The 27,430-nt window shown below is 41.6% G+C and overlaps 3 protein-coding genes across 8 annotated transcripts in view; 1 reads left to right on the top strand and 2 right to left on the bottom strand.

The window, feature by feature from the left end:
- Positions 1 to 22: 22 nt before the first annotated feature.
- Positions 23 to 24,703, top strand: HNRNPAB (heterogeneous nuclear ribonucleoprotein A/B). 4 transcript variants are annotated; one of them, XM_086851703.1, is made up of 9 exons: positions 23 to 180; positions 294 to 575; positions 3,470 to 3,638; positions 3,716 to 3,874; positions 4,285 to 4,416; positions 6,055 to 6,163; positions 6,257 to 6,409; positions 6,488 to 6,572; positions 24,001 to 24,703. In XM_086851703.1, exons 2-8 carry the CDS (start codon positions 331 to 333, stop codon positions 6,556 to 6,558), a joined length of 1,038 nt encoding a protein of 345 aa, XP_086707829.1. In that variant the 5' UTR covers positions 23 to 180; positions 294 to 330; the 3' UTR covers positions 6,559 to 6,572; positions 24,001 to 24,703. The 4 variants fall into 4 exon arrangements, with proteins under 4 accessions (XP_086707829.1, XP_086707830.1, XP_086707831.1 ...); XM_086851704.1 differs by lacking the exon at positions 24,001 to 24,703 and adding an exon at positions 6,828 to 7,151; XM_086851705.1 differs by lacking the exon at positions 6,257 to 6,409.
- Positions 9,191 to 20,409, bottom strand: PHYKPL (5-phosphohydroxy-L-lysine phospho-lyase). Of its 3 annotated transcripts, none has more exons than XM_023935997.2 (13): positions 20,330 to 20,409; positions 17,774 to 18,110; positions 15,694 to 15,812; positions 14,821 to 14,980; positions 14,157 to 14,231; positions 13,279 to 13,366; positions 13,072 to 13,188; positions 12,798 to 12,880; positions 12,284 to 12,509; positions 11,880 to 12,034; positions 11,299 to 11,388; positions 10,946 to 11,076; positions 9,191 to 10,529 (listed from the first exon to the last, which is right to left on the bottom strand). In XM_023935997.2, the coding sequence occupies exons 2-13, from the start codon at positions 17,803 to 17,805 to the stop codon at positions 10,501 to 10,503; spliced, it is 1,305 nt and encodes a 434-aa protein (XP_023791765.1). In that variant the 5' UTR covers positions 17,806 to 18,110; positions 20,330 to 20,409; the 3' UTR covers positions 9,191 to 10,500. The 3 variants fall into 3 exon arrangements, with proteins under 3 accessions (XP_023791765.1, XP_086707828.1, XP_086707827.1); XM_086851702.1 differs by lacking the exons at positions 17,774 to 18,110; positions 20,330 to 20,409 and adding an exon at positions 17,372 to 17,559 and having other exon boundaries at positions 9,191 to 9,369; positions 10,473 to 10,529; XM_086851701.1 differs by lacking the exons at positions 17,774 to 18,110; positions 20,330 to 20,409 and adding an exon at positions 17,372 to 17,559.
- Positions 18,536 to 27,430, bottom strand: part of COL23A1 (collagen type XXIII alpha 1 chain) — a 119,926-nt gene continuing 111,031 nt past the window's right edge. The window contains exon 25 of the mRNA XM_086851699.1: positions 18,536 to 26,768. Coding sequence (XP_086707825.1) covers positions 26,766 to 26,768 — 3 coding nt within the window. The 3' untranslated portion in view covers positions 18,536 to 26,765. The remainder of the gene's footprint in view (positions 26,769 to 27,430) is intronic.

Raw genomic sequence — 27,430 nt, 5'->3', positions numbered from 1 at the left:
TATAAAAGCGGCCACGCGTCGCGGGCGCGGGCCCGAGTACGTGTCTGAGGGGGAGGCGGCGGTGGCGGCGGGGCCGGTGCGGAGTAGCCGCGGGGAGCGGGATCGGCTCCAGCACCAACACCGGAGCGGTTTTAATTAGACTTCGGTCGGCCCGGGTTTTATCGGGAGCGGATTTAAAAAGTGAGCACGAGCGGGATGGCGGCGGCGGGAAGGGGGAGGGGTGTGAGCGGACCGGATCAGACCGGCCCGGCCGGGGAGGAGCCGCCGCTCTGACCCGCGCTCGTCTCTCGCAGGCGCCTTTCGTCCCTCTCCCTCTGCGGACGGGGCACCATGTCGGAAACAGAGCAGCAGCTGGCGGCCGGCGCCACCCAGAACGGGCACGAAGCGGCCGAGAGCGCTGGGGAGCAGCAGGCCGAGACCGGCGGGGCTCCGGCAGCGGCGGCGGCGGCAGGAGCGGCGGGAGCAGCGGCGGCGGCGGGAGCCGGCCCAGCAGCGGGAACAGCGGGCACGGCCGCCAGCCAGAATGGGGCCGAGGGCGACCAGATCAACGCCAGCAAGAACGAGGAGGACGCGGGGTAAGCGCGGGCGCCATGTGCGGAGCCGGGCCCGTCGCGGCCCTGCGGCGGCAGCGCCCCGGCCCCGCTCAGCCTGGCGGGGAGGGCGGCGGGAGCGGCCCCGCCGAGCCGGGGCCCTGCAGCACCAGCGCTTCCTTTGTTCTGGCGCTGCCTTTTGTTGGCGCCATGTGGCGGCTGGGGGAGGGGCGCCGAGCGGGGCTGTTGCCGTCTCACGCTGTAAAATGGAAGAGGATTTACCTCTCCCGCGTTTTCTTCATCCTTTTCCTCTTTAGCGAAAGGGGCGGATGAAAGGAGTTGCTTTCTGTTGGGGGAGGGGGGCTGGTTGAAACTTTGTGGGGATCGCATAGCCCATCGCCACCGGCGTCAATGTAAATGTGTGTTTTATGTAAAGCACATAAAAAATAATCCTCGCCTTGGAAGGCAGCGGGGGTAAGCTAAGTATTTTTTAATGGAAGCAAAAGGAAAATCAGCACGATTGAGACGATGCGCGGTGTGTTTAAATCGGTAAGAGCAATTTTGGTGTGCTACTTCGCAGCATTGTCAGAAAATGCCTTAAGTCTTGGAAGGGATTTCTGGAGGAGTCAGTGTAGTTTCGCCGTGCTTTGGTAGTGGAATCCGTGTGTATGCAAGAAGAATTTGTTCCCTATCATATTTGGTCTGTTCATAAATACACGTACTTTACATGAACATTACCTGGCTGTTTCTCAAGCAGGTCTTTGTTATTCAGGCTACCCTATGTATTTAATTGGAATTCCCTTTGTTACCGCTGAGCTCTGCACCAGAGGGTCAGATCCCTCAGGTTAAACAGAGAGCTGAAGCCAGTGTAATAGATTATTGACTATAAAGGAATGAGTAACACTTGCACAAGCTTCCCACGAACAAGGGCCGGATGTACTTTTTGCAGACACTAGAAGGATTGAGAACCAGGCCTTTTAGCTATGTATGATTTTTTCTTTAGTGTTTCTAGTATTTTGTGCTGAAAAAAGGGTGATAGTCTTTTTCTTTCATGAACAGGAGATGGCAAGCTTCAGCCCCAAATCGGTATGAAACGTATCTTCGTAGAAAAGAATTTATTCAGAGGGATTGACCTATGTGAAAAATGTAGTGCCGTCCAAGGCACTGATTTTACAGTGTTTTGTTAAGAGCTAAAATAAGTTTCAATTTAACTGCACTGATAACACTCAAGAGGGAAAAATGACTGCATGTTAAGGGTGCACTTGTCCAGTTTATGTGGCCTGTGAAGGCAAAGCCAAATACCGATATTTTTGTCTTAGTTTCAAAGGTTCAAAAGTTTTAAATATTCTGTTATTTTAGTTAGGTGTCAGTTTTTCCAGTTACAAAAGAGAGCACTGCAGATTGCAAAGTGTAACACATACTGCTGTGGTAAGAGGTGAGTTTAGCATGTGGTAATGCCATAGCTCCGACTCAATGCAATAAAGCAGCCAAAGCTGCCTCCAGACAAATTCCTGTCATCCCCCAATCTCTTGATTGTTCTCTAAGTGTAGTCAGTGATGACAGGGTGTGCTGTGGAAGGTCACTATCAGTCCATACAGGTTAAAGCAGCCACAGTCAGCTGTTGGGATGGGAAGGAATCCCCCAAGCCTCTTTCTTTGACCTGGTATTGAAAGGCTTAATGAACTTGCTAAGGCCATTCCTCCAAGGCTGTGCTGTAATGGCTGCAGGAAGCACACGCTTTACTTGGACCCGCTGCTTCCTGCTGCTGTCAAGAGCGCACAGCTTGGTCCTCTGAAAAAAACTTGACTTCAGCTGATAAAGGGTATGAAAAGTTTAAGAGAAAAGGGCAAAACCCCTGTAAGGTCCCCCCCTTTGCCTCGTGTACATAAACAGATGCTGGTTATTGCAAAGTTACACATAACCATCAAAAGCCAATTTTATTTAAGCAGAGTTTAATTTCTGAAGTGCTGCTACCTGCTAGTGCCAATCGAGGTTGCCTCCAAACAAGAGTAATGACAATTTAAACTGCTTCAGTCTATAGTTAGATAAAAAGGCTCGACTGCTTTTAAAAGCTTAGTTTGTTACCTTGGAAACTATGAAAATAGAAAATGCAGCCATGTTATTAATGTTTTCATTTTAAGTGAAGCATTTGAAAAATGCCTTATTGCCTACTATCACTGTTTGTTTTTTTTTGTTACCTTCACTTCTGTATTGTGCCTTAAATTTAGTTCTGTGAACTAGATACCCTCTGAAGGAGGGTATTTTGCATGGGAAAGTGGGCAGGGAAGAACTGTATCTGCTTATTTGGAATTAAGGATTAAGAATGGAGAGACTCCTGTAGTACTGACGAAGACAGAACTAGAGTCAGTAACTAAGCAGGAAGAAGTGCACAACATAGTAGTTGAGGCCAGTCCAAAGTCCCATCTGTTGTAGGTGACGGTTATTGGAGGTCACAGATACCTGGACTAAAATTTTTACAGCTATTTAACTGAAACCTAAGAGAGCTCAAATACTTTGTTTTTGATACCTTATTCTTTGCTGAATGCTATCAGAACAGTAGGAATGATCCTAAGTTCTTTGCAAAAGCTGAGTTGGCAGTACTTGGTGATGAATACTGCTTTCTTGCAAATTACAGAATACTTCCATTAAGAACATAAGTTACTGGCAAAGAATATTTCAGGCTACTCTTACTATTTCTTATATCCTATAATAAATGCCAGGGTTCATTGTGGCATTTATTCAACAAGAGGGAGGAGAAGCCCACCTTTGTGCACTCCTGTAATACCAGCACCTTTTGACAAGATACAGGTGTTGCACTCAGAACAGTCGGTCCTGTTCTGACAATGCTGCTGAGGTGTGTACCACTGAGCATCTTACTGCATGTGCTTTTCTCTAGTGCTTCCTGAATCTGAATAGCTCTTCTCTCCTTGAAATTTCAGGAAGATGTTTGTTGGTGGCCTCAGTTGGGATACAAGCAAAAAAGACTTGAAAGATTACTTCACCAAATTTGGTGAGGTAACCGACTGTACGATAAAGATGGACCCTAACACAGGACGATCCAGAGGCTTTGGATTTATTCTCTTCAAAGAACCTGGGAGTGTTGAAAAGGTGAATTTAAGCTTCATATTTCAGATCTTTAACTTCTAGGGGAGAGCTTTAGTTATTCATACCAAACTGTCTTTTAGGTTCTGGAACAGAAAGAACACAGACTAGATGGACGACTAATTGATCCCAAGAAGGCCATGGCAATGAAAAAGGATCCAGTGAAGAAAATATTTGTTGGTGGACTAAACCCAGAAGCCACAGAAGAGAAAATCAGGGAATACTTTGGAGAGTTTGGAGAGGTGTGTAATGGTATCTTAGTAAACTCTGAAACTATAGTCTCCTGTTGCTATTTAGTTTATTAATAATTTGCAAGTTTCAAAGTAAATTAACTTTAGATGTATCAAGCCTTCTGTAAAATCCAGAAGTTTCCCAACTTGAGAGCAAAGGTGCACTTACTGCACTAGATGCTTCCATTGCTATTTAGATACCCCTGTCTTTAATTCAAAACATTTTAGCTGATGTTAAAATCAGTTTGAAGAGTTGCAAAACAGAAATCTCTGATCTGAAAGCCAGTGTTAGCACAGAAAGGCTTGCAACTTTGGTGTTGCATAATATGCATAGAGAGAAAATTTACAGTTTTGCTGTCCCAGTTTCTGTGCATTTCTGTTCATCTAAACATGAGTCTGAAAATAGTATTTCATATCTTCAGATTGAAGCAATTGAACTGCCAATGGATCCAAAGACCAACAAAAGGAGGGGGTTTGTGTTCATCACTTTCAAGGAAGAGGATCCAGTGAAGAAGGTTTTGGAGAAGAAATTCCATAACGTCAGTGGAAGCAAGGTAGAAACTCTGACTTGTAACTCTGTTCAAAGATAATACCTCTGCATCTATAACCTGAAAAGGCTTTTGTAGACCTCTTGTGTCGGAGTACCAAATTTACAATAAGGACAGCTTGAGGTTTACCATAGCGGTGTTTTGCTGCTGAGCTCTGTCATAGAGGCTACCAAGGCTCTTTGACAACACTTGTGGCTTTCATTGATATATTTTTATTTTCATTGTCTTTTGTGTGTAAAGTATGTAATTGCATTCATTAAATATATGTGGAGAAATTGGCTTATGTAGCAGTGTAAGCCATTCCAACAAGTAGATGTCTATTTTCAGCATAGATCACTTGCATAAATGAAAGCCTTGCAGATGCTTAACTTTGCAAGCATCTGGCTGAAACTGCCTCTCTCTGCTGGGGGGCAGCTTCAGCTTTCTTCTCTCTGAAGCCTCCCTGCTACTGAAACCTTGTTGTGTAAACCCACTACAAGGATCCAGGGAGTGAATATACACTTACGGAAGCTTGTGCCTGGCCAGCTGGTTATGGGAACTACTGTAAGGATGGTGTGAGATGCTCTGAGGAGCTGACTGCTCATCTGAGGGAACAGCTAATGGAGGGAGGCTCATGGGTCAACAAATGGTAGAGAGACTGGAGGCAAATGACATGTGCTGGCTGGAGGTGTTCCTGTTTCTTGCTCTGATGCCAGTGCTGGCCATATAACTTCAGAGCCCTAATACACTGGGTTGTACTGTCTGATACCGACTTGGATTGCATTTGGTTTAAGACTGGTCTTGATACAATACAGAACAAATTTTGGCAAACCTAATGCAGTGGAAAGTCACTGGTTAACAGTGAAGTTCATTTTCAAGAGCGATGAATGCCTAAATGCCAAGAGAGCTGAGAAATTTGTGTCATATTTATGACATGTTTTTGTGTTATAGCCATAGATAATTAAAAGGAGATTACCTTAAAAGTTCCTGTGGTGAAGAACTCCAAGCCAGACTTGTTCAGGTGCTCGTGTTCCTTTTGCAGCAGCAGTAGCTTTACTCTTGGACTGTGCACAGATCCAGGAACCTGGTGGTTGGCTGACAGCTTGAACTGTAGCCTGGGAACCTGTCTTGGGAATGTCAGTTCTGGTTGGTTTTACCTGTTAGTATTTGATACATGGTGATTCCAGGCATTGGTAGGGGTATGGTACAGTCCATCCACAGACACTGTATAGGGGTGTACAGTGGCTGTTAGGAAAACTCGTTCTGGTGCATTTCTCAGAACCTTGTTCATTCAGTGCAGGTCAGGTGAAGCAGTCTGATAGCAACAGCCTTGTGTCATGGAGGTTGTGCCAGGTGAGACGGCAGCCTTGTAGCTCCTATAGGAGAGGTGGCCTCAGCACCTCTTTCCATGGTGAAATTGATGGTAGGGAATAGGCAAGATAAAATGCCCTGAAAGCAGTGGCCTCTTGGAAAGGCTGGCAGTGAATTACCTTTGCCCAGGTAAATTAGATGCCCCTGGATATGAATTAGTGCTGCTCACCTGACCAGAAGCACAGCAAGTACACCTCCTTTGCCTCCAGAGTAACCTCTGGCTTCTCCAGGTACTCAGGTTGGGCAACACTGCTTTGAGACACTTTACATACTCTTCCTTGTTTTTATTTGCAGTGTGAGATTAAGGTAGCACAGCCGAAAGAAGTGTACCAGCAGCAACAGTTCAGTAGTGGTGGAGGAAGAGGTAGCTATGGAGGAAGAGGCAGAGGTGGAAGAGGCGGCGGTAAGTACCACACACACTACTTTAGTATGGACACATTCTAAATAAGTTGTGTGTACTAAAATGGGATTTTGTGGATGGTTTTCCCTTCTATAGCTCAAAGTCAAAATTGGAATCAAGGTTATGGCAATTACTGGAACCAGGGTTATGGGAATCAAGGATACGGCTATCAGCAAGGTTATGGTGGCTATGGAGGCTATGATTATTCAGGATATGGGTATTATGGATATGGACCAGGCTATGATTACAGTAAGTAAAGAGAACTGTATTGGGTATAAGCAAGCATAACTAATTAGCAGTTTAATGCATTTGTTCTCTTGTTCATAGGTCAAGGCAGTGCAAATTATGGGAAGACACCAAGACGTGGTGGTCATCAGAATAACTACAAGCCATATTGATCAAACTTATTCAGGTATGCAGTGGCATGGTCTCTTTTGGAAAATGACTGCATAGGTTTTGTATACAATGCTGTAGATGGATACTTCAGTTCTGTACCAAATTTAACTTTACAATAAATTTCTATGGCCTGTTAAATGTGCATCTTACTTGGAAGAGCTCCCTGGAAATGTTTTACATGTTTAATACTTACCAATAACTAGTTGTCTAGACAGTGTGGTGTGTAAATTTCAGCGTTGCTGAAGATATTAATTAATGATTTTATTAATAGGTTAAACTGAAACTGATTTTGAGGGTCTGCTTAAAGCTGCAGCTCTGCATCTAGGGACTGCCTCTTGGAGTTAACTATGGACTCTGCATTACTCCAGTTGTACAGAATGAGATGCATCTTAGGGAACCAGTGTCACTTTCCACCTTTTTATTTTGTATTGTTTTTGTGTCATACATTTCCTGTAAGGAAGTGTTAATTTTACTGTACTTTTTGGTACCTTTTTGGAATCTAATGTATTGTAAGGTATTTTACATGTGTTCTGATTCACCATGACATGGATATTGAAGCTATCCTAGCTTTTGAAATAAAAAAGGCGTAATCTAGTGTCTTGTGCCATTCTTCAGCTCATGTGTTAGTAAAACACCAGTATCCTGTTCCCAGAACTTAGTTCATGGCAGTACCTTGATAGATTAAGAATTGTGCTTAAATGTTTTTAATCTTAAAACTAGAAGGCTGTGTTGGTAGTTGTGCTCACTTGCAGTTAAGTGGCAGTTAAAACCTGCTGTCACTTCTGCCTGGAGGTTGTGGAGGAGAGCTCAGGTGAAAAGCCCCAGCTGTGGTGGGGCTGTGCTGGTGTGGTGATGGCTCATGCTCTAGGCAAGCACAGAGGCTCAGAGCTAACTGTAGTGGTGTCTGCTTTGGGCTCTGCTTGGGAGAGCCAGAGCTGTAGGTTTTAGGTAGGGCTTGAGAGTCTGGACAGCATTGCAGGAGGGAGCCAAGAGGTGTGCAAGAAGCTGGCTGCACTTCCTTCATATTTCACTGTCTTGAGTCTGAGACTTGTCTGCAGGTTAATAGGATGTATATACCTGCCTTGAAAAGCAGGTTGGACAGACATTAAATTACCAATGCAAAGTCTGAATTTTTGCAGTCTTTTTTGTATAACAGAAAAGGCTAAAAGAACTTCCACTGCAGTTGTGGGTGGAAAAAACCATCTCTTTCTCTAGAGATGAGTGACCAGCTAGAAATACTCTCCGTTTTTGACTGTACTGTTAGTTTACTTCTATTTTAAGGCAATAACTGTCATGTGATTTGCCTGTCTTGTTGAAGAATATAAGTAGCAAGCTCTACTGCACAAAGTAAATTTCTAATCTTTGTTGCAGTGATCAATTTGATTTCTAATCTCCTTTTAAAGCTAAAATATGCCAATTTTTTTTCAAATTCTATTTGAACAAGTAACACCCAGAAGTGGAACCAAACCAAGTAACTAAGAAACGAAACAAACACATGTTACTAGTGACTTTTCCAGTTTGTTTTTTTTTTTTTTTAACAAGGGATGCAGGTATTTCTGCGTGGACTAAAATCTGCTGCTCCCTGCTGGCTGTTCTTGAAAAGAAAAACTTGCTTGTAAATTTACAAGTCTGTAAGATGCTTCTAGTGTTAAGTGAAAGTCTTGTGTATTAAAAAAAAAAAAAAATCAGATTTTGAATCTTTTCAGCTGGACCATGTAACCTCCAGCCCAATTTACTTGCACATAAAAAACCAGCAGATCACTGAAGCAAACAAGTACAGTATTTAAAAGCATTAATGTCTCAAGATTTAAAATTTAAATACTTTAATACATACTTAAAGTATTTTTTTTAGTGAAATAAGGGGTAGCAGAATATTTTTCTAGCAAACACTTGGCCCTCCAGTGGGAAAATTGCATGGTACCAGGACCGTTGTGCTGCAGTCCTTCTGGCTAGTAGTGTCCTAGCAAGTTTGTCAGCTGGTGTTACTGTGGTGGTTTTTGTAAGTAGGTGGTCAGGTAATTCTTCCTTACCAGGTGATGTGGCCTTAGGCAGAAACTGTGGATACTGGTACTTAAATGCAGAGCTGGCTTTTCACTTTCTTCTTTGCATGAAAAGTTTGTGATACAAAGAACTGCCTGGTGAAAGTAAGGCTTGTATACAAGGTTGTTGCTTATGGCTGTAATCTACTCCTAATTTACTAATCCTACTTGGGTATTTCTGGAGGACAGACTGTGTTTGTAAGAAGTGGTTTGGGAGCCATAGCCCTCAGCTGTCTGTCCCTCATGTGTTTGATGTTAGGAATTCGGAACTGAAGTTTTGACTTAACCTGGTGGCTGAGTGTGTCTGTTGAATATAGTGCATCTTAGGGACCTTGTTCTGCCACTGGCTGCTGAAACTGGCTAGAGGAGCCTGGGAAGGACTGGGTGTACTAGCACCTGGAATGGTATTTGTGTAGGTAGCTGAAGACTTTAAAAGTATCAGAACACACATCAGCTCATCCTAATTTGGAAAAGTCATAACCTGAAAGTGCATCAATTTAGAAAATGTATTTTGTAGTGGCCACTAGAAAGATCCTCCTTTATAATTGGTTTAGATATGATGTTTTAAATAAAAGCCAATTCCACACTTCCAGAGTTGAGACGAGCTCTTGTAAAATTTATTTCTCCTAGAGCTTTTACTAAAAACAAGATAAGCAAAAACAGAAAAATCAAAGGTGACTTATCTGGTCTAAGACATACTAGATGAAGATTAAATGTGCATTATTATAGTAGAATAATGTTTCTTAGTAGTAGACCTTGAACATTGTTTGAAACCTATGGAAAGAAAATAAATGTTACGGGGTTTTTGTAAAAGTATCATTAAAAGAGATTACTTCATTGCCTCATTTTCGCTTACATTATATGTAAGTGTCTTACTAGTACTGTACTAAGTAAGAGGCTTTGCATTCTTGGTTTCCTGTAGAAAATAAAGGCATTTTTCTTGCTTAGTTTAGATTACAGACAAGCACATTAAATCATTAGGCCACTAATTTGCACTGGCACTGTTAAGTATTCTTTCTGTTCCTAAAAGTAAGTAATATAAACAGCTGTATGTCTTTCCATTAACTTGCTAAATAAAATATTAACACATATTTCTTGTGCCTGCTATACTAATATTACACTGAACTAAAAAACCTGTTTTTCCTTAGCTCAGGGCCAGAGCACTGTGAATCTCATGGTGGTTGAGGCCACTAAATGATTACACTGCTCAGTGATCACCTTAGGTCCATTTCCTGCCCAGCTATCCTGAATTCTACGAAACATGTGGTTGTCTTTTAGACTAGTTTGAGGAAGTACTAAGTGTACCAAAGGGTGTTAAGTGTACACTGTGCTCATGAGTGTGCAGCAAACTTGAGTTACAGCTAGATGTTTTCTTGGCAACATATTGAGGGACCTCAACAGATGAAGACATAACAAGACTTTGAAGACTTAACAGGACCAGTCTTTTTCTGATACCCACAAACTTTTGAGTCTAGGGGTGAATGGATCCTGAAAAATGAGATACCAACTGTGAACCTGAAATGACTCTTGAGGGGAGATCTGCTGAGAAGTGGTTGTGCAGCTGGACCAGCTTCTGGCTGGAGCCTGAAGGCACTGAGCAGCAAGCAGAAAAGCTGTTTGTGTGGTTGCGCAGTCATTTGCATGCTCTAGAGACAGTCATGTCTGGGACATGTTGGCCCTCACAAACAAGTGATGCACACAGTGTTGATGCGAGTGTCAGATGGGAGGTAGTTGTGAATGCTGGATTTACATAACTGTCCGTGCTTGTAGATTCCCAGAAATTCCTGCAAACTTTGAGTACAAGCATCTCTGAGGAAGCTTTATTCTGACAGAGCTTATGAAGTTCTTAGTAGTACTTGGTGACTATAGGTAAATACCTGCTCAGGTAGAACAAACTGGTTTTTTCTAATGGTTCAAACATTCTTTTTCCATATCTGGAGAGAGAATAAGCAACAACTTAGAAAAGCCATGACTTAGTGACTTTTTTATACTAACTTTCTTAATGCTATGTGTGTAAAAGTTGTATAAAAAGCTAAGTGGCAAAAGTACATACGTTATGGCTTTCAGGAACATGCAGACATCTCTTACAAATTATGCTTGTTCAGATAAGCTAAACATTCAAACCTCAGCCAGAGAAAAGCTATTTTAAAAGGCACATGCATCTGTAGAGGATGTAGGTTTGTTAGAGGACTTCAGCACAAAATAGGGAAGGCTGTGTTGTGTGCTCAGCATTTACCATCTTGACTCCATTCTAGCATTTCTGAAAATCAGGCTCAGTGTAACTCGGCATTGTCTTCAAGAAAATTCAGAAACCACCCTCTATTTTTGAAGGTTTTGATAATTCTTTTACCTGTTAGTATTTTGTCAATTGTCTCCACAAGAAATTTTGCATCTTCCATGTTAAAACACATTGGGGGTTTGAATTTCAGCACATTTCTTCCTGGCCCATCCGTACTCAGTAAAATACATTTTTCCTTAAGTCTAGAAAGAACAATAATAAAGAATTGTTTACCTCTGCATGTAGTTCAGAAAAACTTCCAAGCACCAACCCACAGGCTGTCACACAGTGAGTGCCTTTCTACATTGACTGGTTTCAGTTTTGGCCAGTTTGTTTGTATTTTAGCAACTCCTGGGTGGCAAGGGTAGTCTGTCATTGTGTGCTTGCCTCCCATGTTGAGGAACTCACAAAACTGTCCCATGTACCTTTTTATTAAATCTTCTGCTTCTGCTGTGGCTGGAGTCCTTTCTACCTGGTCCTTGATTAAGTCCACTCCAATAAATAAGCCACAACCCCTGTAAAAGAAATAAAACCAGTCTGCGTCAGAGGAAGGACTCAAAAATGAACTAAAAAACTGAGTTTTTTTTTAAGACCAGATCTTTACTGCATGAGAATTGCCTGATGTGTGGCTACTGCTAGAAAAGAGGTTTTGCTGAAGAAATGCAGTAATACAGGCTTCCGTCTGCTCACACTGGCAGCACGGGACAGGATGTTAAGCATGTTTTCCATCTAGCTCATCACTTCTGTACCCTGTGCATTTTAAACTTTTGAGTTCAAACAGGAAAGTGAATTCCTTTAGCAGCTAATAACTTGATAAAACAGTAGTGGCGCAGAGTGGCAGAGTATATGAGACTTCACATAAGCTCAAGTTTGTCTTAACTGTACAGGAGGCTCTTTATTTTTGCTGAAAACAAAATTTAATTTATCAAAATGACATTTGTTGGATTGAACTGTTGGACTGACAGAACCAAAGAGAAAGCAAAAAATGTAAATAAGGTACTGATACCTGACATCACCAATGATGGGATGCTTGATTTGCTGGTCCTTGAGTAGCTTCATCAAGAAATTGCCTACCTCTGTGGCATGAGCCTGAAGGTGTTCCTTCTCAATCACATCTAACACAGCTAATCCAGTGGCACATGAAACAGGGTTCCCACCAAACTGAGCCCAGGAAAGGAAGACACAGAGCCATGGAAAGGGAAGAAAGATGCAATCATGTCACTGAAAGTGTAGCCTGAGTGATACAAGGAGCATACATGGAGATGGAGTCGCGGACTAGAAACATAGAAATAGTACAGTAAACACAGTTCCTCTTTAGTTCCTGTGTGGTAAATACTAATAAAAACACAGCAGGAGTATCTAATTTTAATCCTTAGACTCCTTTACAGAAGTGGGCAACTGTTTACTTACTGTATTAAAATACTCCACTCCTGTAGCTGCAAATGCTGCTGCAATTTCCTTTGTTGTTGCTACACAAGCAAGCGGATGCCCATTTCCTATCGGTTTCCCCATAGTGACAATATCGGGTATAAAATCTTCTCCCTGAAGCTGGAATGCCCAAAAGTGCTTGCCAACCCTGCCAAAGCCAACTTGAATTTCATCAGCAATAAATACGCCTCCTGCCTTGTGCACATGCCTGTAACATAACAGATTTGATTGTCTCTAAAAAGGAAAAAGAACACAGCATTTACTGTTTAGGAACATGCAGAAAGTGTTATGTTGCAAACTTTGAGAAAACAAACATGTACAAGCCTATATTGTATGCTGTGTGTTTATAAGCAGATCTTTGCCATATATAAGGTTCACATTCTAACATGAAGGCATGGGTAATTTCCAGCTTCTCAAGCTCTGTGCTACAGCAGGCAGAAAAATTATCTATTTACCAAATACATTAAGTTAAAAAAGACAACGAATGACCACTTACCCTGCAACCTTCTGAAAATAACCTGCTGGGGGAATGATTTGACCACCCACACTTGGTAGAGATTCAACAAAAAATGCAGCAATCTGAAACATACAACGTTTGAACACAATACAGAGAGTTGTGGAGCAAGCTCTTTGACCTCAGATGGTTTTTGATTATTAATGTGATCTTTTCTTTTTGACAAGTCCATACCACTTAGCTTAGTAACTAAATTGCACTGACAGGCACATTCTTTTCAAAGACAAGACAAACACTTAAGGAAATGATGTTTTACCTTTCTGCCTTTCCTATGTGCATGCTCAATAATATTTTTTACTTCATCAGCATAGGCTGTTACTGAATCTTCATGGTCTTCTCTGTAAAGTCCCCTGTACGTGTCTGGAACAGGAGCCTATGCAAAAGAACAGTATCCTATACTCAATACATCATATAAACATCTTCACTCAATTGACAAGTAATAGGTATAGGCTGAAGTACATACCACGTGGACCCATTCCTTTTGTCCTTCTAGATTTCTGAATTTATATGGGCTTATGTCAATCAAAGATGTCAGATGTCCGTGGTAAGCACTTAAAAAACAATTGGCAGAACTAAACAGTAATTTTCTCAATATCAGGTGTTCTTTAGTATTAACATTCCAAATAGTCAAGAGTAGCCAGTTGCTATCACCTGCTAGAAAATTCAGTAATTTAAGCTGAGAACAGCTCTGCAATTTCTTATCAGTAAGCTTAGTACTATTTGGATTTTTTTTATTATTATTATTTTTAATATAAGGGATGCAGAGGGATGGGACTTACCACTGGTTTGCCTGCACCAATGATTGGAATCACAGCAGGGAACACCTGGGCAGTATCACAAGATTGCAGAACAATGGGAAGGGCCTATTTCTAAATACCCTCCAACAATGGAGTTTCCAGTGACTGTAGGCATACTGTTCTAATATCTGACTCCCTTCATGGCAAAAGACTTTTTCTATGTCTCATCAAAATTCCTCAAGTTCAAACTGAGGTCTTTTTTTCCTGTCACCATACATCTTCACACCTGGCTCCCATCTTTTTTGCTCCTTCCCACGAGACAGCTGTAGTTGCAGTGAGATCTGTCTCTTGCAACTGAACAAATCCAGTACCTCACTACTGTGGCTCCCTTCCCATTGTGGCAGGCCACTGCTGGCCTCCTTCCAACAGCTGTCAAGTACTGGAGAACCCAACCACAGCTCTCAGGGTTGGGCTGGCAAATATTGAACCAAGGGAAAAATTACTTCCCTCAGCTTCCTGGTTACAGTCTTGCTACTGCAGGAGGATTTCAAAAATGCTCTGACCAAAACTGAGCCTTGTACCCCCAAATTGCCAATATACTCACTGGTCCAAAACAATAACATCCTCATGTTTTGTGTACTGCCGTGCCAATCTCAGGGCAAGGTCGTTGGCTTCAGATCTACAATGGAAAAATTCAATAATTGTTTCATTGTGGATATCTTGAGTTTTGAAATCTAACCTCCCTTGCACTGCTCCTTGTGTCTGCAGAGAACAGACAGAACTTGATGCATATTAGGCACAAATTCCTTAATAATCGGCACTCACTCGGTAGGAATGTTCGCCAGAACAGAATCTTTCTAAAAAATATATAGAGTACAGGGACTACTTCAGAAACAGTTTGGCTTTTTTTTTTTTCTTCCAGATGAAGCTTAGGAGTATACACATACACACACACACCCAGCAGAAGTAATGCACTGGTATATTTAATTTTGTGAATAACTGTCAAGTCAGAAGACAAATCAGACAGGAAACTAATACAGCAGATATTTACATTAATATTTTGTGGTCCAAGGTCTTAAAAATAGAGTAAAACCATTCTTAAAGCACAAGTTTAGTTCCCAGGTAGGGAGCTTGCAGAACCAAACTCATGTTTTTGTCAGTATCTAGTCATCCACACCAGACAGAAATTGGTCTGTCGATAGAAAGCGTGTACTTGTCTGCATATACCTAGTAAAGCCCCAGTATCAATTCTAACATACACAACTTACCCAGAATTCAAAAAATAGAAGATGCATAATTTCTCAGGCAGGGTTTTTGAAAGTCTGTCTGCATAATCAACCAAGTTGTCATGAAGGTAACGAGAATTTGTATTTAACAACTGATTCTGTTCATAGGCTGCCTTTACTACATCAGGGTGACAGTGCCCAACTGCAAGAGAATGTGGAGAGTGGTTTGAGAGTTCTTCATATTACTTCATATTCATATTATTCATTCACAAAACAGCTTAACACTTCTGTTTCTCTAGTAGTACACAGATCATTATCAGTAGGGCCTTAATAATGGTACATCTTGTAAAAACATTTTTATGCTCCTCAGAAAGTTTTAAGTTGCCTTCTGCTGTATTTAAGGTTTGTAGTACTGGAAATTTATATGCTAAAGCAAGTAAGTGTCTGATTTGATGCTTGGATTTAGGCATTTATATAGTTCAGGAATTTGGGAAGGTGCAGGTAAGCTTTAGTATCAAAGAATCACTAGCTCTAGTAGGGATTAGGTTAGAGAGATTTCAGATCCTGTAAGAAAGCAGCAGTCAATTATAAACAATTAAGGCACTGTGCTGAGCAGTGGCTTAAAAATGTCATTTTTTAGTTTTACACTGAGGTGCTTGAGTTTCCATGGAAAAAAAACCCCTATGTTTTAGACACATTTCTAGGAAGACAGGACAGGAAGGAGGTCTGGAAAGGACAGGTTCAAAAAACCTGTAATTTCCCAAACTACACACTCAAGAAAGTTTCCTTCCACTTTTCCAAGTAAACACCCTTTCCCCCAGCATAGTGAAACTGTAGTAAAAGTACTGATTGTTCTTTGTTCTGCTTAAAAAACCACAGCATCAAATAACATCCAATACCATGACTTTAACTTACCGTGAGCAACATTGTTTATGCAGTCAAGGTATTGTCTCCCATTCTCATCATACATATACTGGCCTTTCGCCTTCACAATCTTCAGTGGATCATTAGAAAAAAACAGCTTGCAAGAAGAGCTATGACAAACATAAGAAAGCAAAATAAATCGTAGTGCATTTAGTTTATCCTGCTGGTAAAAGACATTTCTCCTGTTTGCTGGCAGAGTCAATCCTGCTTTTGGCCCCTAAAGGCCTTGTATTCAAATTATCTTAGATTTACAGGAAAAAGCACAGTCCAAACCTGAAAATCTTACTCTAGGATCTAGCCACAGCAGTAGGACTTGCCTCTATTAATCCTGTCTTAACTGCAGTTCCTTACTGTCTGTGCTGTCTACCCTTTTTCTTGTTTTGTGTCTCTTACCTTGTGCAATTTTTTTTTATTATTCTTACCTTGTTCTTACTATTCCTGCCAACGTCCTGATTTTCCAGATATTTGCTGCAGTTCATTGTTACAGCTTCACTAACCATAGCTAGAACATTTGAGTGATTTTTATAAGGCTGGGTTTACTTAAGTGCATTTGTTTTGTCTCTTTTTAAATTAATCGCCGAACAAGTAAAATGGAAACACATCTGCCTAAGTAGGAGTTGCAGAGATTTGACTCTGAAGGGCAGTGCCAAACCTCAATACTTCATTTAGTAAAAGATGGCTTATACAGAAATAATTTGATGATAAATACAAAGCCATTGTCAAATGGATGACAAAGGACAATAGTGAAGTAAGAAAGTGCTTCATTATCCCTTCCCAGCAGGAATCTTGATACTTTTTGTGTGAGCTGGCAGAACAGTTGGGGGTTTCTGTAAGCTTCTAACTTTCAAAAGATGCTAAAAAAATACTTGCAGAGGCTGGGTCTTTGTTGCCAGTGGTAGGGCAAATCAGTTAGAAAAATATTTAATATCCAGTTTAGTATTTTTTCAGGTGTGTGTAACTGGCATTATTCTATTTCAGCATTTACTTTCAGTCCAACTTTTGTATTTACACAACACGTAAAGGTAGCCCTGGCTTTGACTATAAATGATATGAAAAAATTCCCACCGTTGAATAAAAGAGTTGTGTTGCCATTCTTGGCAATGGTCTACAGAATTAAGACTTTTTTTAGGTTGGTTGAAACACTACTAGTAATTGGAAGTTTAGAACTGAGTCTTGTCCCTCATTCTGTCGAAGAGAACAGACATTTGTTGTTAATTCTGTCACTGTTTTGATACAATTAATTCGTTTCCCGAAAGACGGGCTACAATGGTAGGTGAGCCTGAACCTCGCCTTGCCTGCACGGCCTCCAGCCCCAGCCGTGCCTGCGCCGGGCTCACAGAAAACGCTTTCTTAGCAGTTCAGACTCTGTAAACAGCCAGCCTCGGTATCATACGGGTTTTATAGTGCAGTTCCGTAATCCCCCTCCTTAAGAAAAGCTAATTCCTGTTAATTACAGCAGCGCACCGTGTTGTGCGAGCGCGGCGCTCCGGCGCTGGTTTCAGCCCGGGCGCGATGGCGCTGCCGCCGAGCGGGGCCCGCGGGCTCGGCCCCGCTCCCGCCACGTCAGGCGGCACTGCCCGCTCGGCCCCGGCCCCGGCCCCGGCCCCGGCCCCGGCCCCGGCCCCGGCCCCGGCCCCGGCCCCGGCCCCGCGCCGCCCGCAGCACTCACCCTACAAGCTGCCGCCGCAGGGCCAGCGTCTGCTGCCGGGAGCGCGGCTGTGCCGCCCGCATGGCCGCGGAGCCGCCCCCGGGCCCCAGCGGGCGGGCGGCCGAGCGAGGGGGAAGGAAGGGAGGGAGGAAGGAACGAAATGAGGGAGGGAGGAAGGGAGCGGCCGCCTCCCGCGGGGGCCGGGCCGCGAGGGGAGGGGAGGGGCGGGGAGGGGCGGCAGCGCAGGGGCAGGAGCTCGGCCGGGGAGCCGGCGGGACGGCGCTTCCCCGCAGGCAGCAGTGGGGACACATCGGGACAGGCTCCGGGGCTGGGGCCCTGCGGGGCTGCTGGCAGCTCAGCCTTAAAACAGACACCCCGGGGGTTCACACTGCTCGGGTGCTTCCAGCCCCACGCCCCACTCACCTCGGAGGGAGGAACAGGCTCTTCAGGATCATTAGCACAGCTATAGCACTCTTCGTTTGAAATTCACATCAAGGAAGTCTCGTTTACAGTAGAAAATAATTTCAGCGGGTAGCCAAGGTGGTAGAACTGGAATAACTCTTCCACATATTTCATTGTTTAAGCAGAAGTAAACCCAGACTTTCACATATTGTACCCCTGTGTTTGGTTGGTGGCAGATAAAAGCAGACACCTGACTGACTCCTTCAGAGCCAAGCAGGTAATAGTTAGGATTAAAAGAGGAAATGCTGTCAATCAGATTAGAATGATCTTTCTTCTATTCCTGGTTGACTGGAATTACCTAAAGAAAAATAGGAAGATAACCAGAAGGGAGGTTGTGTGATGGACTGAGTTCTGCTGCTGCAGGTGTTGTATCCCATAACCAATTGGGTTCATCAACTTGTCCAACTTGATTCTAGAAAATGACATATTTTTTTTCCTTCCAAATACACATTCACATTCTTTTGGTTTAAAATGACAAACTGCTCTAAAACTCTAGAAAAACAGAACAGATACATTTAAAACTACACTTGGCAGACTTTGCTGACTAGATATAGCAACCAATAATTACCTCTAGCTGCAATTACTTGATAAAGACAGGAATTTAAATTTTGTACAATATGGAGAATGCAAAACTAAATTGCTATGTACTTAGATTGTATTTAGTCTAACTCCTTTGTTTCATAAAGATCAGGTTTTAAGTAACAAAAGACAGTGGAGAAAAAGTTAATACTGGCTGTTAATCTTTATTTGAACTCTTGTCTGGTTAAGATATTTACTAGCTATTTATAATAACAACCTGAACATTTACAATTTGTAAAGTTTACTCTTGGTTACAAATGCAGAGTTCATTATACATATTCACACAATTGTAAAAGTAAACCTGTACAAAGAGACCATTTTAAAAATCTAGTCTTTGCTTTTATTAAGAAAAGCACAAGAAAAAAAAAGGTTTTTTAGGTCTCAAGGTAATGTATTGTCCATTACAGCTTTAAACTAGAAATACATGATGCAGTACTAATTAATACAATTTTAACATGTTAAAACAATGGATAAGAAATACTGTTATTGCCTTCATTTTTAAAGTAATTGTTCCCCAAAGAAGAGTAAATAGAATACTTTTCGTGGCACATACATGATCAAAAACCACAAACAGTTTGCAAATGGAGATGCTAAGTACATTTTCTATAATTTTAATATCTATATATTTCTTCTCAAAGGTGATATGCAGAGATTTAGTCAGCTTTGTATAAAATATCATGTAAATACATTCAAAACTTATTTTTGGCAAACTGCAAACACACAAACAATCCTTTCTCCTTTGAACAGCCTCCCTGGAGTGATGCAACTGCTCACATAAATAAGGGACACTTGCTTAATGTGGTAGAGGATTAAGCTCTATTGGCATAATTTCAAAACAAATATGGACAGATGAGGCACATGTTGCATGTATTTTTCTAAACTGCATACAGATTTGAGATACCAGCAAGTGCAGTTTCTCAAATGCTAATCTATATACCAGTTTTGTATTATTTCTATGTCCAAAGTCACATAATGCAACGAAACAGGGGGCTTTCAGGTTTGTCTATGGTATTTGTGCTGAACATTCTTCATATTCAGTATTTTTGATTATTTTAAGATAGCAAAAAAAGGAAACTCAAACTGAAACACAAAAAGCTGTTACAAAATTGTTTATAAAACTGCACTCTATGAAACAAACCAGCAAACACAACAGGCTCCAGATCTCATTTGCCACTGATGGCAGCTTACGACCTTTCCTGCTAAATTCAAAAACTCAGTGGATCTCATGGGTGCTTTTGCTTTGCAAAACCAGATTCTAATTTTTTAATGTAAATGCAAGAATACAAGTTTGATAAACACTCACCTACACTTAATAAATTCCTGTAAAATGACCTTTTCAAATACAGTGTTTGACAGTATAATAAAAAGCAGCAGATGGGATCAGTGTCATTTACACATAGTTGGGTCACCTCCGTTTTAGGTTTCTGTTCATTAATATCTAAGTTACGTAAGTAACCACACAAGTGAGCTGACACAGAAGTGAGCTGACTGTTCCATGAAACCACACTTAAGGCAACTTCTAGCAGAATTTAACAAAACAGGAATTAATTGTTTGTCCTAATATATAGGAATACCACAAATGTTACTAATGTACTTCTTATGCCACTCTCTTTTCAAAAATTCAACTTTTTATGTATGGAAAACTTGTGTTTCCCAGCCTTCCTGTGGTTTCCCCCAGGCTCCACAGTTGTATACAATAATATAATCTATTAAGTCCTTTGTCTTTTCATATCTAACAGATTTTCAGCACTTATTTTTGCTGCAGGTTACACAATAGTCACACATTCCTTGTGTTGTGCCATCTAATGGGACACAAGCACATGGCAAAGTTGCAGTAGTTCACCTGGGGATGTGAAAGTACTAAAAATTATTTTTAACTTACAAATATAAATGACCACCAGGGAAAATAAAGTTCAGGAAATGGATTTTTTTACTCACTGGTTTGCTTCAGTCTGCAATAGATTTCAGTTTCCAAGTTGGGCTCTGGAGTATTTCAAACTGAACTAATTATGGCCAGGTCCAGTGCAGTGCCAGGGACACGGTTAAAAGGCAGGTGACTCCAGCAAATGACACAGACTGGACTAACTAGAGTGACCAGATGTTTCTCTCTGCCCCCTCCTTTTAGAAAAAAATAATTAAACATTGCAAAAGAGTCAAGAAATACGCTTACATAAACACTGTCCTGTAAAGTTGCCAGGTTCATTGTGTGCCACAGCGATTGCCTCGGCAAGTTAAAGTGTCACAGGCCTTTGGAAATTACCCATATATGTAACTTCTCACTTGAAAAATCTGCTGGTTAAACCTCTGCAAGGCTGAGTGTGCTGCTCAGCATGTTAGGCTGTCCTGAACAGGTACAAACCAGGCGTTTCAAGGCAAACAAAGCAATACTGAGGTTCTCTCCACCCCTGGACACTGCTGAGGGCAGGGAGCTCCTTCCTCTGCTAGAGCACATTTGAACCAAACTCACTTATCTGATTTCAGCCACATACGTGCACTATTTCTCCAGGATGAGTGGTTTGGGGACATTTAAATTTTTATACCTTAATCATTTGTAGTTATTAATATTTTGCACATATTAAGGAGAAATCTGTTGCCTACAAAGGAAATAATTCAGAGCTTCCATGCTCAACATTTTAAAAATAGAAATGTGTCAGAAGGCCTACTATAGATAGATTTTATTTGTGTAACACTGTAAATTATCTGGGCAACTCAGATAATAACTCAGTGGGACTGAAAAAACATGAGAATACAATGGTATTTCCCAAGAAAGAAATAACAGGTTTGAAAATAAAATGAAGTTTCTATCCATGCACTCCTGGTTTTACAAATATCTATTCAAACCGTAAAGTTACACAAAAATCACGTCTGCTGTAAATTAAGAGACACTGTCACAGCATAAAATTTGCATAATATCTGCTTCTCTTAAAAAAAAAAAAATCTCCTGTAGAGGGCAGAATTGAACCAGCAATCACTGACCAGGGAACACCCCTGCAGTGCACATATTACATGGATGGGCCAGGGGAGTTATTTACCATTATGATAGAGCTGGAAACTTTCTGGCATCTTAATAGTTTAATTAATTTTTATTACTTATTTTAATCAATTGTGCATTACAACATGGGAGTTCTTGCATTCTTACCCAAGAGCCTGCTGTATTTGTCTGAGTGCAAAAATGAAGTTTTACCCAGGGTAGTGGTTACTATAACAATCTCAAAGCCACAGGTGTCATTTTCCATGGATTACTTTGCACCATTGCATGGAATATCTTAAACTGCTGAAACCTCCTACGTGTTTTGCTGGTTTGCTTAAGGATTTCAAATTCTGAATTTATGAAATTACAGAAGACAAAAGCTCATCTAAATATTTTATCTATTGGTTTCCTAAAAAGAAAACACATCAGAAAGTCGCTTACCATTAAATGTTCTTATTTTTAAATACACACAAAAAAATCCATACAGAAATAAATTCATCACCATTATATATACAGGAAGTGTCAGAAGCAGTGCATACAGGAGAGGTGGCTCCCCATATCTTGATTATGATGTTTTTAAACTAAAATATTGATGAATTGACACTTGGGAATAGGTTTGGTTTGGGTTCAGATCAGGATTTCTCTGCCACCTGTTTTGTAATCCAAAGAAATACTGCTGAACTCACTGGCCAAGCCATGACTGAGCTGCAAAACTCTTAATTAATCTCATTTATCCCCATCAGAACAGGCCAAATTATCAGGTTCACGCTCTGGCAAGTTTCCTTTCAAGCTGTCAAGGTGTGGAGTTACACACATGGGTTTTTTTGCCTTATTCTCTTCTTCCCCAAATCCATGCTACCCAGAAGCTTTAGGGGAGCGCTCCCCATAGGAGTTGGGTGCAGCATCACCAGCACTGACACAACCACAGCCAGCAGCAGCTCCAGCCTCAGTCATGGAATGCACTTGCTGTGTCTCATGGCATGGCAGGCCTGCCTGCAGAACTTTGTGGCTGAAAAACCTTCTAGGGGTCTCAAGTGAGTTCTTGTACCCTTATGATTCAGTTTGGGAACTTTGCTTTCAAAACCAACTGGGCCACAGTGTATTAAGAGAGAGGATGTTGGTGGTGATGGTCATTAGCTACAGTTTGAAATGGAAGAAGCCTTAAAGAAAGCTGTGTGTCTTCTATTCCTGCAGCAGCCATGGTTGGCTTAACCTCAGGGAAAGTATTGTGCTTTCATAAGCAGGTAAATTAGAGGAAGGAATTTTGTTTTGTCAACTAAAAAACAAAAATACATTTGCCTGAGTTTCAGATTCTCCCAATATCATTAACTTCATAGTGTTACTCAGAATGTGTATTGATGAATCCATGAAGTTACACCAGGTATTTCAGTGATCAAGAAAAATCAGTGGCTCAGTCACAGACCGACCCACATTTCATAAGCATTATCAGCCTCTCTGTCAATCATCTTCATTGCTCCTGACATAGAGTGGTAACATTCAGCTGCTTTTTGGAATTGCTGTAAAGCAGTGTCAGATTCTTTCAAACCAGAGGGGAAAACAAAAGAAGAGAGATTTCTTTGGGGGGGAAAAATGCCCTAAACTTTGTGTAAGGCTGAGATAATGATCGAGTTTTGAGCAAGACTGCCAGTACTACCTAGACGTAAAATTTGTCTTCATGAGCTATTTGCGAAGTCAAAATACTCAGAAAGACCCAGATAAACATTTTCATATGGAAGGAGAAAATAATCATGATCTGTCATGAATTTGCAGAGCAAAGCACATCTTTATAACTCAGTGTAGTAAGATCATGACTGCTCTGTATGTAACAACTACTCTTACAAATATGTTTGTGTGTAAGGCATGTGGAAGTCTAAACAGATTTCTGCGTAATCAGTACAAAACCCAACAGGTCTTCTCATAAAGTCTGTTGATCTGAATAATATGATTGATAATCACAGAATGGCTGGGCTTGGAACTGTCTTTAAAGGTCATCTAGGTCCAACTGTGTGCCATGGGCAGGGAACCAGGTACACTCTGTTCACAATCTAAAGGCCAAATGCACCAATCTCAGCGGTGCCAGTGCCAGCCCTGCTGGGGGATCCATTCCCAGATGGGCTCCCGGGAGCTCTGCTCTCCACAGGTCTCTGCTCCTTTGATGATGAAGGGCTGGTAGAGTGGATGTACCACCCCCAGACCTTAGAGACCTACTGGTTAATTGCTCATAGCCAAAGTGGCAGAAGTGTGCAGCAGGATCTGTACCTGCCAGCATTCCTGATGGGAGTGGCAGCAGCAGGAGTCCAGAGAAGCTACTGCACGTGAGCAGTGAGTCCAGTGTCCTGAACATTCCTGACTGGAATCATCATGCACAAATGATCTTTGTACGTGCAGAACCAAGGGCACTTGCCAGAGAATTTCCAAAGAGGATCACAAAAAGATTTGGTAGCTGAGGTGTAGCACTGCTGGGGGTGGATACAGCTGCACTCCTGTGCTCGAGTGGTCATTCCAGCCTTCCTCCATTACAAAGAAATGTCTTGGGTGCTGTGGCAGCAGAGGCTGTGTGCTGGGAGGGGGATGGCAGCCTTGCAGAGCGGTGAGAGGGTAAAGCACTATTCTGGTATTCTGTATCAATGTTTTGCAGGCCTGGCAGTGGTCACAGTTGATGCCTACAAGCACTGGATATTCCACAAGTTGAAGACGGAATACTGACTTGTTTACCTGAAGATAATAGGACTTCGGGGTATTTCCTCAGAGAAAATATAAATTTTAATATAATTTCATAAGCTTTGGAGGTTAGCTTGTCTTGTAGCTTCAGTGATATCAAACTTCTTCAAGTAGGAGCTAGATAGAAAGCTGTTTAGTTTTTGCCAGCGTATGTAAAACAAGACTTTTCTATCTGCATTGTAGATTGTTTGTGGACACTTCCAGATTCTTGTGCTTTCTGCAGTCATTCTGGGGACTGAACTCTCATTGATATTGAAAGAAGTTCCATGAACACGACATGTGCAGGAATTTGAGTGTAGAAGCCCACAGCATGGTTTGGAATAGTGAACTGATTTTAATTTGGAGATGACTGGGGGAGATGGGAAGAGCAACTGTACATTAAGGGAACAATTACAGATCTTCCTGGTAACATCAATGAGAGATTTGCCTTCAACCTTTCACAGAAAATTTTTTAGCTTTAATTTGGGATATTAAAGGGGTTTTTCAAAAGCACTAAAGGCCAGTGGAAGCTTGTAAGCTGTTCCTTATGCCTTTAAAAACCCCTACACCAAAAGTGATAGCTGAGAACCTGAAATGGAAGTAAATAAAATGCATTTTCATTGCTGTTTTGAGTTACATAATTGTTGTTTCTTGATTTGTTAGTTGATCTGAATTTAACATGGATTTAATCTGTATGGTGACCAAGGAAACGGTGAGTAACTGGCAGAGATGCCAAGTACAGCCACAAAGCCAGTGATGTGCAGGTGTAGCCCCTGAGCAGCCAACAGCAGGTAACAAATCCACTGCCTGCAGCCCTGAGGCTGTGTCACCTCTCCCGAGCTTGGTGGCCATTTCAGCACTGACCAGCACAGAGCACAGGCTCCCCCTTACTCCGGGGATAAGCTCAAGGACACCCAAAGCCTGGTCACAGCTGAGAACTCACAGACACCAGACATCACCCTGCCTGTGCGGAGCACAAAGCACATTCCCACAGTTCTTCAGAATATCAGAGCAAGACCTTCAGCACTAGGTCAGCCTGTACACGGCAGGTTGCACCTGGATGGTCACATCCCTCTCTCAATCCCTCTCTGGCAGTAGTTGCAGTAAGAGTGGCAGTGAAGCAAGAATCTTAACAGAGGTTTTGGATCTACTCAGTGCACCAAAACTGGCCCCCTTCTGTATTCTCTAAGATCAAGGCCACAAAGAGCCATAATACCATGTTTGATACTATGGTCAGGCTCTTAATTTCACCTAAAACTCCTATGCAGAACCCAGCAACTTGTATTGAGCTAAGTATTTCCTCCAGACATGATCTGTTAAATCAAAATGACATTAAGGTGATGGCAATTATATCACTGGTCTGGTTAGGATTAACCAGTTTTACCAATAAAAACCCACAGCTTATTTTTTGAGTTTGTGTGGCTTCAACTTCTACCCATTGAATGAATATTTGTATATCTTTTCCTGTCCAGTTTTAAAACTTGTTAATACGAAGTACCTCCTCCCTGTAAAGGAATCTGGTTGCCTCTTGATCTTCATTGTAAGCTGAACAGACTCAGCTGTAAGCCATCTTCTTCCTCTTTGAAATATTTTTTAATGGCTCTCTGCTGCACAATTGATATTTTTTCAACATCTTAAAAAATGTGAACTGTGGAATAGTTTGCAATTTTTAATTGATCCCACAGTGGCATATGCAGATATCAAAATAATAATGATTCTATTCATTACTCTGCTCTGCATGGGATGTGCCTGAGAAGAGAAAATTTAACAAAAGGGACTGAAAAGGTGAAGAGAAATAAGACGAGAGTGCAGAGTTAGTTTACAGTTAAAATCATGAAAACCAAGAAGAAATAAAAAGCAAATGAACCCCACAAACCAAGACAAATACTTCAAACTCCCAATTTTTGGGAACCCCAAGAGCAAATTTATGTGCTCTGTTGTTTAAGAAAGAACTTAAGCAGAGCTTTCCCTGTCCTGCACCTCCCTGCACTGAAAGTATTACCAGGTTTTTCTGTTTTGAAATTCTGCAGTAGAGACTTCCTGGGGAATTTGTGTTCCACAGTAAAAAAGTGCTTGCACATCTTCAGGCACAGACCCCAGAACAGGACCCAGAGGTGCTTTCTCTTGAGGATTGTAGAGGAAATAACCACAGTCAGTGAAGTTTGTTCTGTTTAGCCCCAGAGTTGCTGTTTCCATCACACAGGTAGCGATGGATGGAGCTTGGCTTTGTTTCCTCTGCAGGTTGCAAATCCTGTTTGACCAGACAGTAGACAGCAGCTTCTTTCATTTTTAGGGCTGCATCCTTCTTTTCTTTGTTTTCAGCCAGGTTTTTTCACCCTTTGAATGTGCATGTGCAATGCAAATATGAAGTTGAGAGCCAGATTAGGACAGGGATTTTGCCCTCCTTCATGCAGTAAGGCACACAAGGCTGGCTCAGTACTGTTAGTTCACACTGCAGCATGAGCAGTGGGCACTGTTTGTCCCCAGCTACTGTCATCAGTACCTTTAGCAAATCCTGGTGTTACCATGCAATGGTATGGGTTTGGGAGCTTTACATTACTTTCCAAGTCCATAAATGTCAGAATCCAGTATAAAAAAAGGTCAATATATTACTGTCAAAAGTGTTTTTTTCCTTTTTTTATACAAAAATTAAAAGATCAAAATATATCACATTATTTACATATTGTGCTTCATGCTTAGAGTTCACTGAAAAAGAACACACAAACAAACATTTTAATCAGAGAAATGCTCCATTCATTACACACTAACCTTATTGTTAATACTGTAAGGATTGGCATTCAGATTTATTTTAGTATTAATGGTACAGCCAAACAAATCTCACAGAATGAAAATCTTTTATACACTAGGGGTGTGCTCGCATTCTAACTGAGGGTTTGCAACCAGTTAGTGAGTGACATGCTGGTAACTCCAGCTATGTGCTGGGTTAGTAATTCCACTCAGCTTCAGTGTTATACTCTTGTTGGAGAATGAGGGTTCTCCTACAAGTCTGGATCAAATCCTCCTCTTACAGGAGGCCACATCTCTCTCCTCATTCTCCCAGGCTGCCAGGAGCGCTTCCAGCCAGCTGCTCCACCAGCAGGAGATGCTACAAATTACCTGGCCACCTGCACCCAGGGTGCTGATCCGAGCACTGAGGCGGTGCAATGGTTGTGAGTTATAACTACAGTGGCAAAGGAGTTAGAAATGTTTGGAACTCTGTAACAAAGAAACAACCCGCTGGTAACTTCTCAGCTGGGAGGGTATAGACTGAGTAAGTCCCACTAGCAAATGGTGCAGCCTTTCCATGGGTGGTTCCTAAGCTTCCTTGGCTACAATAAAAGCCTGAACAAGCCTGTAAAAAAGCATTT

The sequence above is a fragment of the Cyanistes caeruleus genome, chromosome 15 (genome assembly GCF_971803275.1).
Source record: "Cyanistes caeruleus chromosome 15, bCyaCae1.hap1.1, whole genome shotgun sequence".
NCBI classification, from domain to species: Eukaryota; Metazoa; Chordata; class Aves; order Passeriformes; family Paridae; genus Cyanistes; species Cyanistes caeruleus.
Note: the sequence above shows the minus strand (reverse complement) of the source record. Positions and strands in the feature narration are given on the sequence as shown.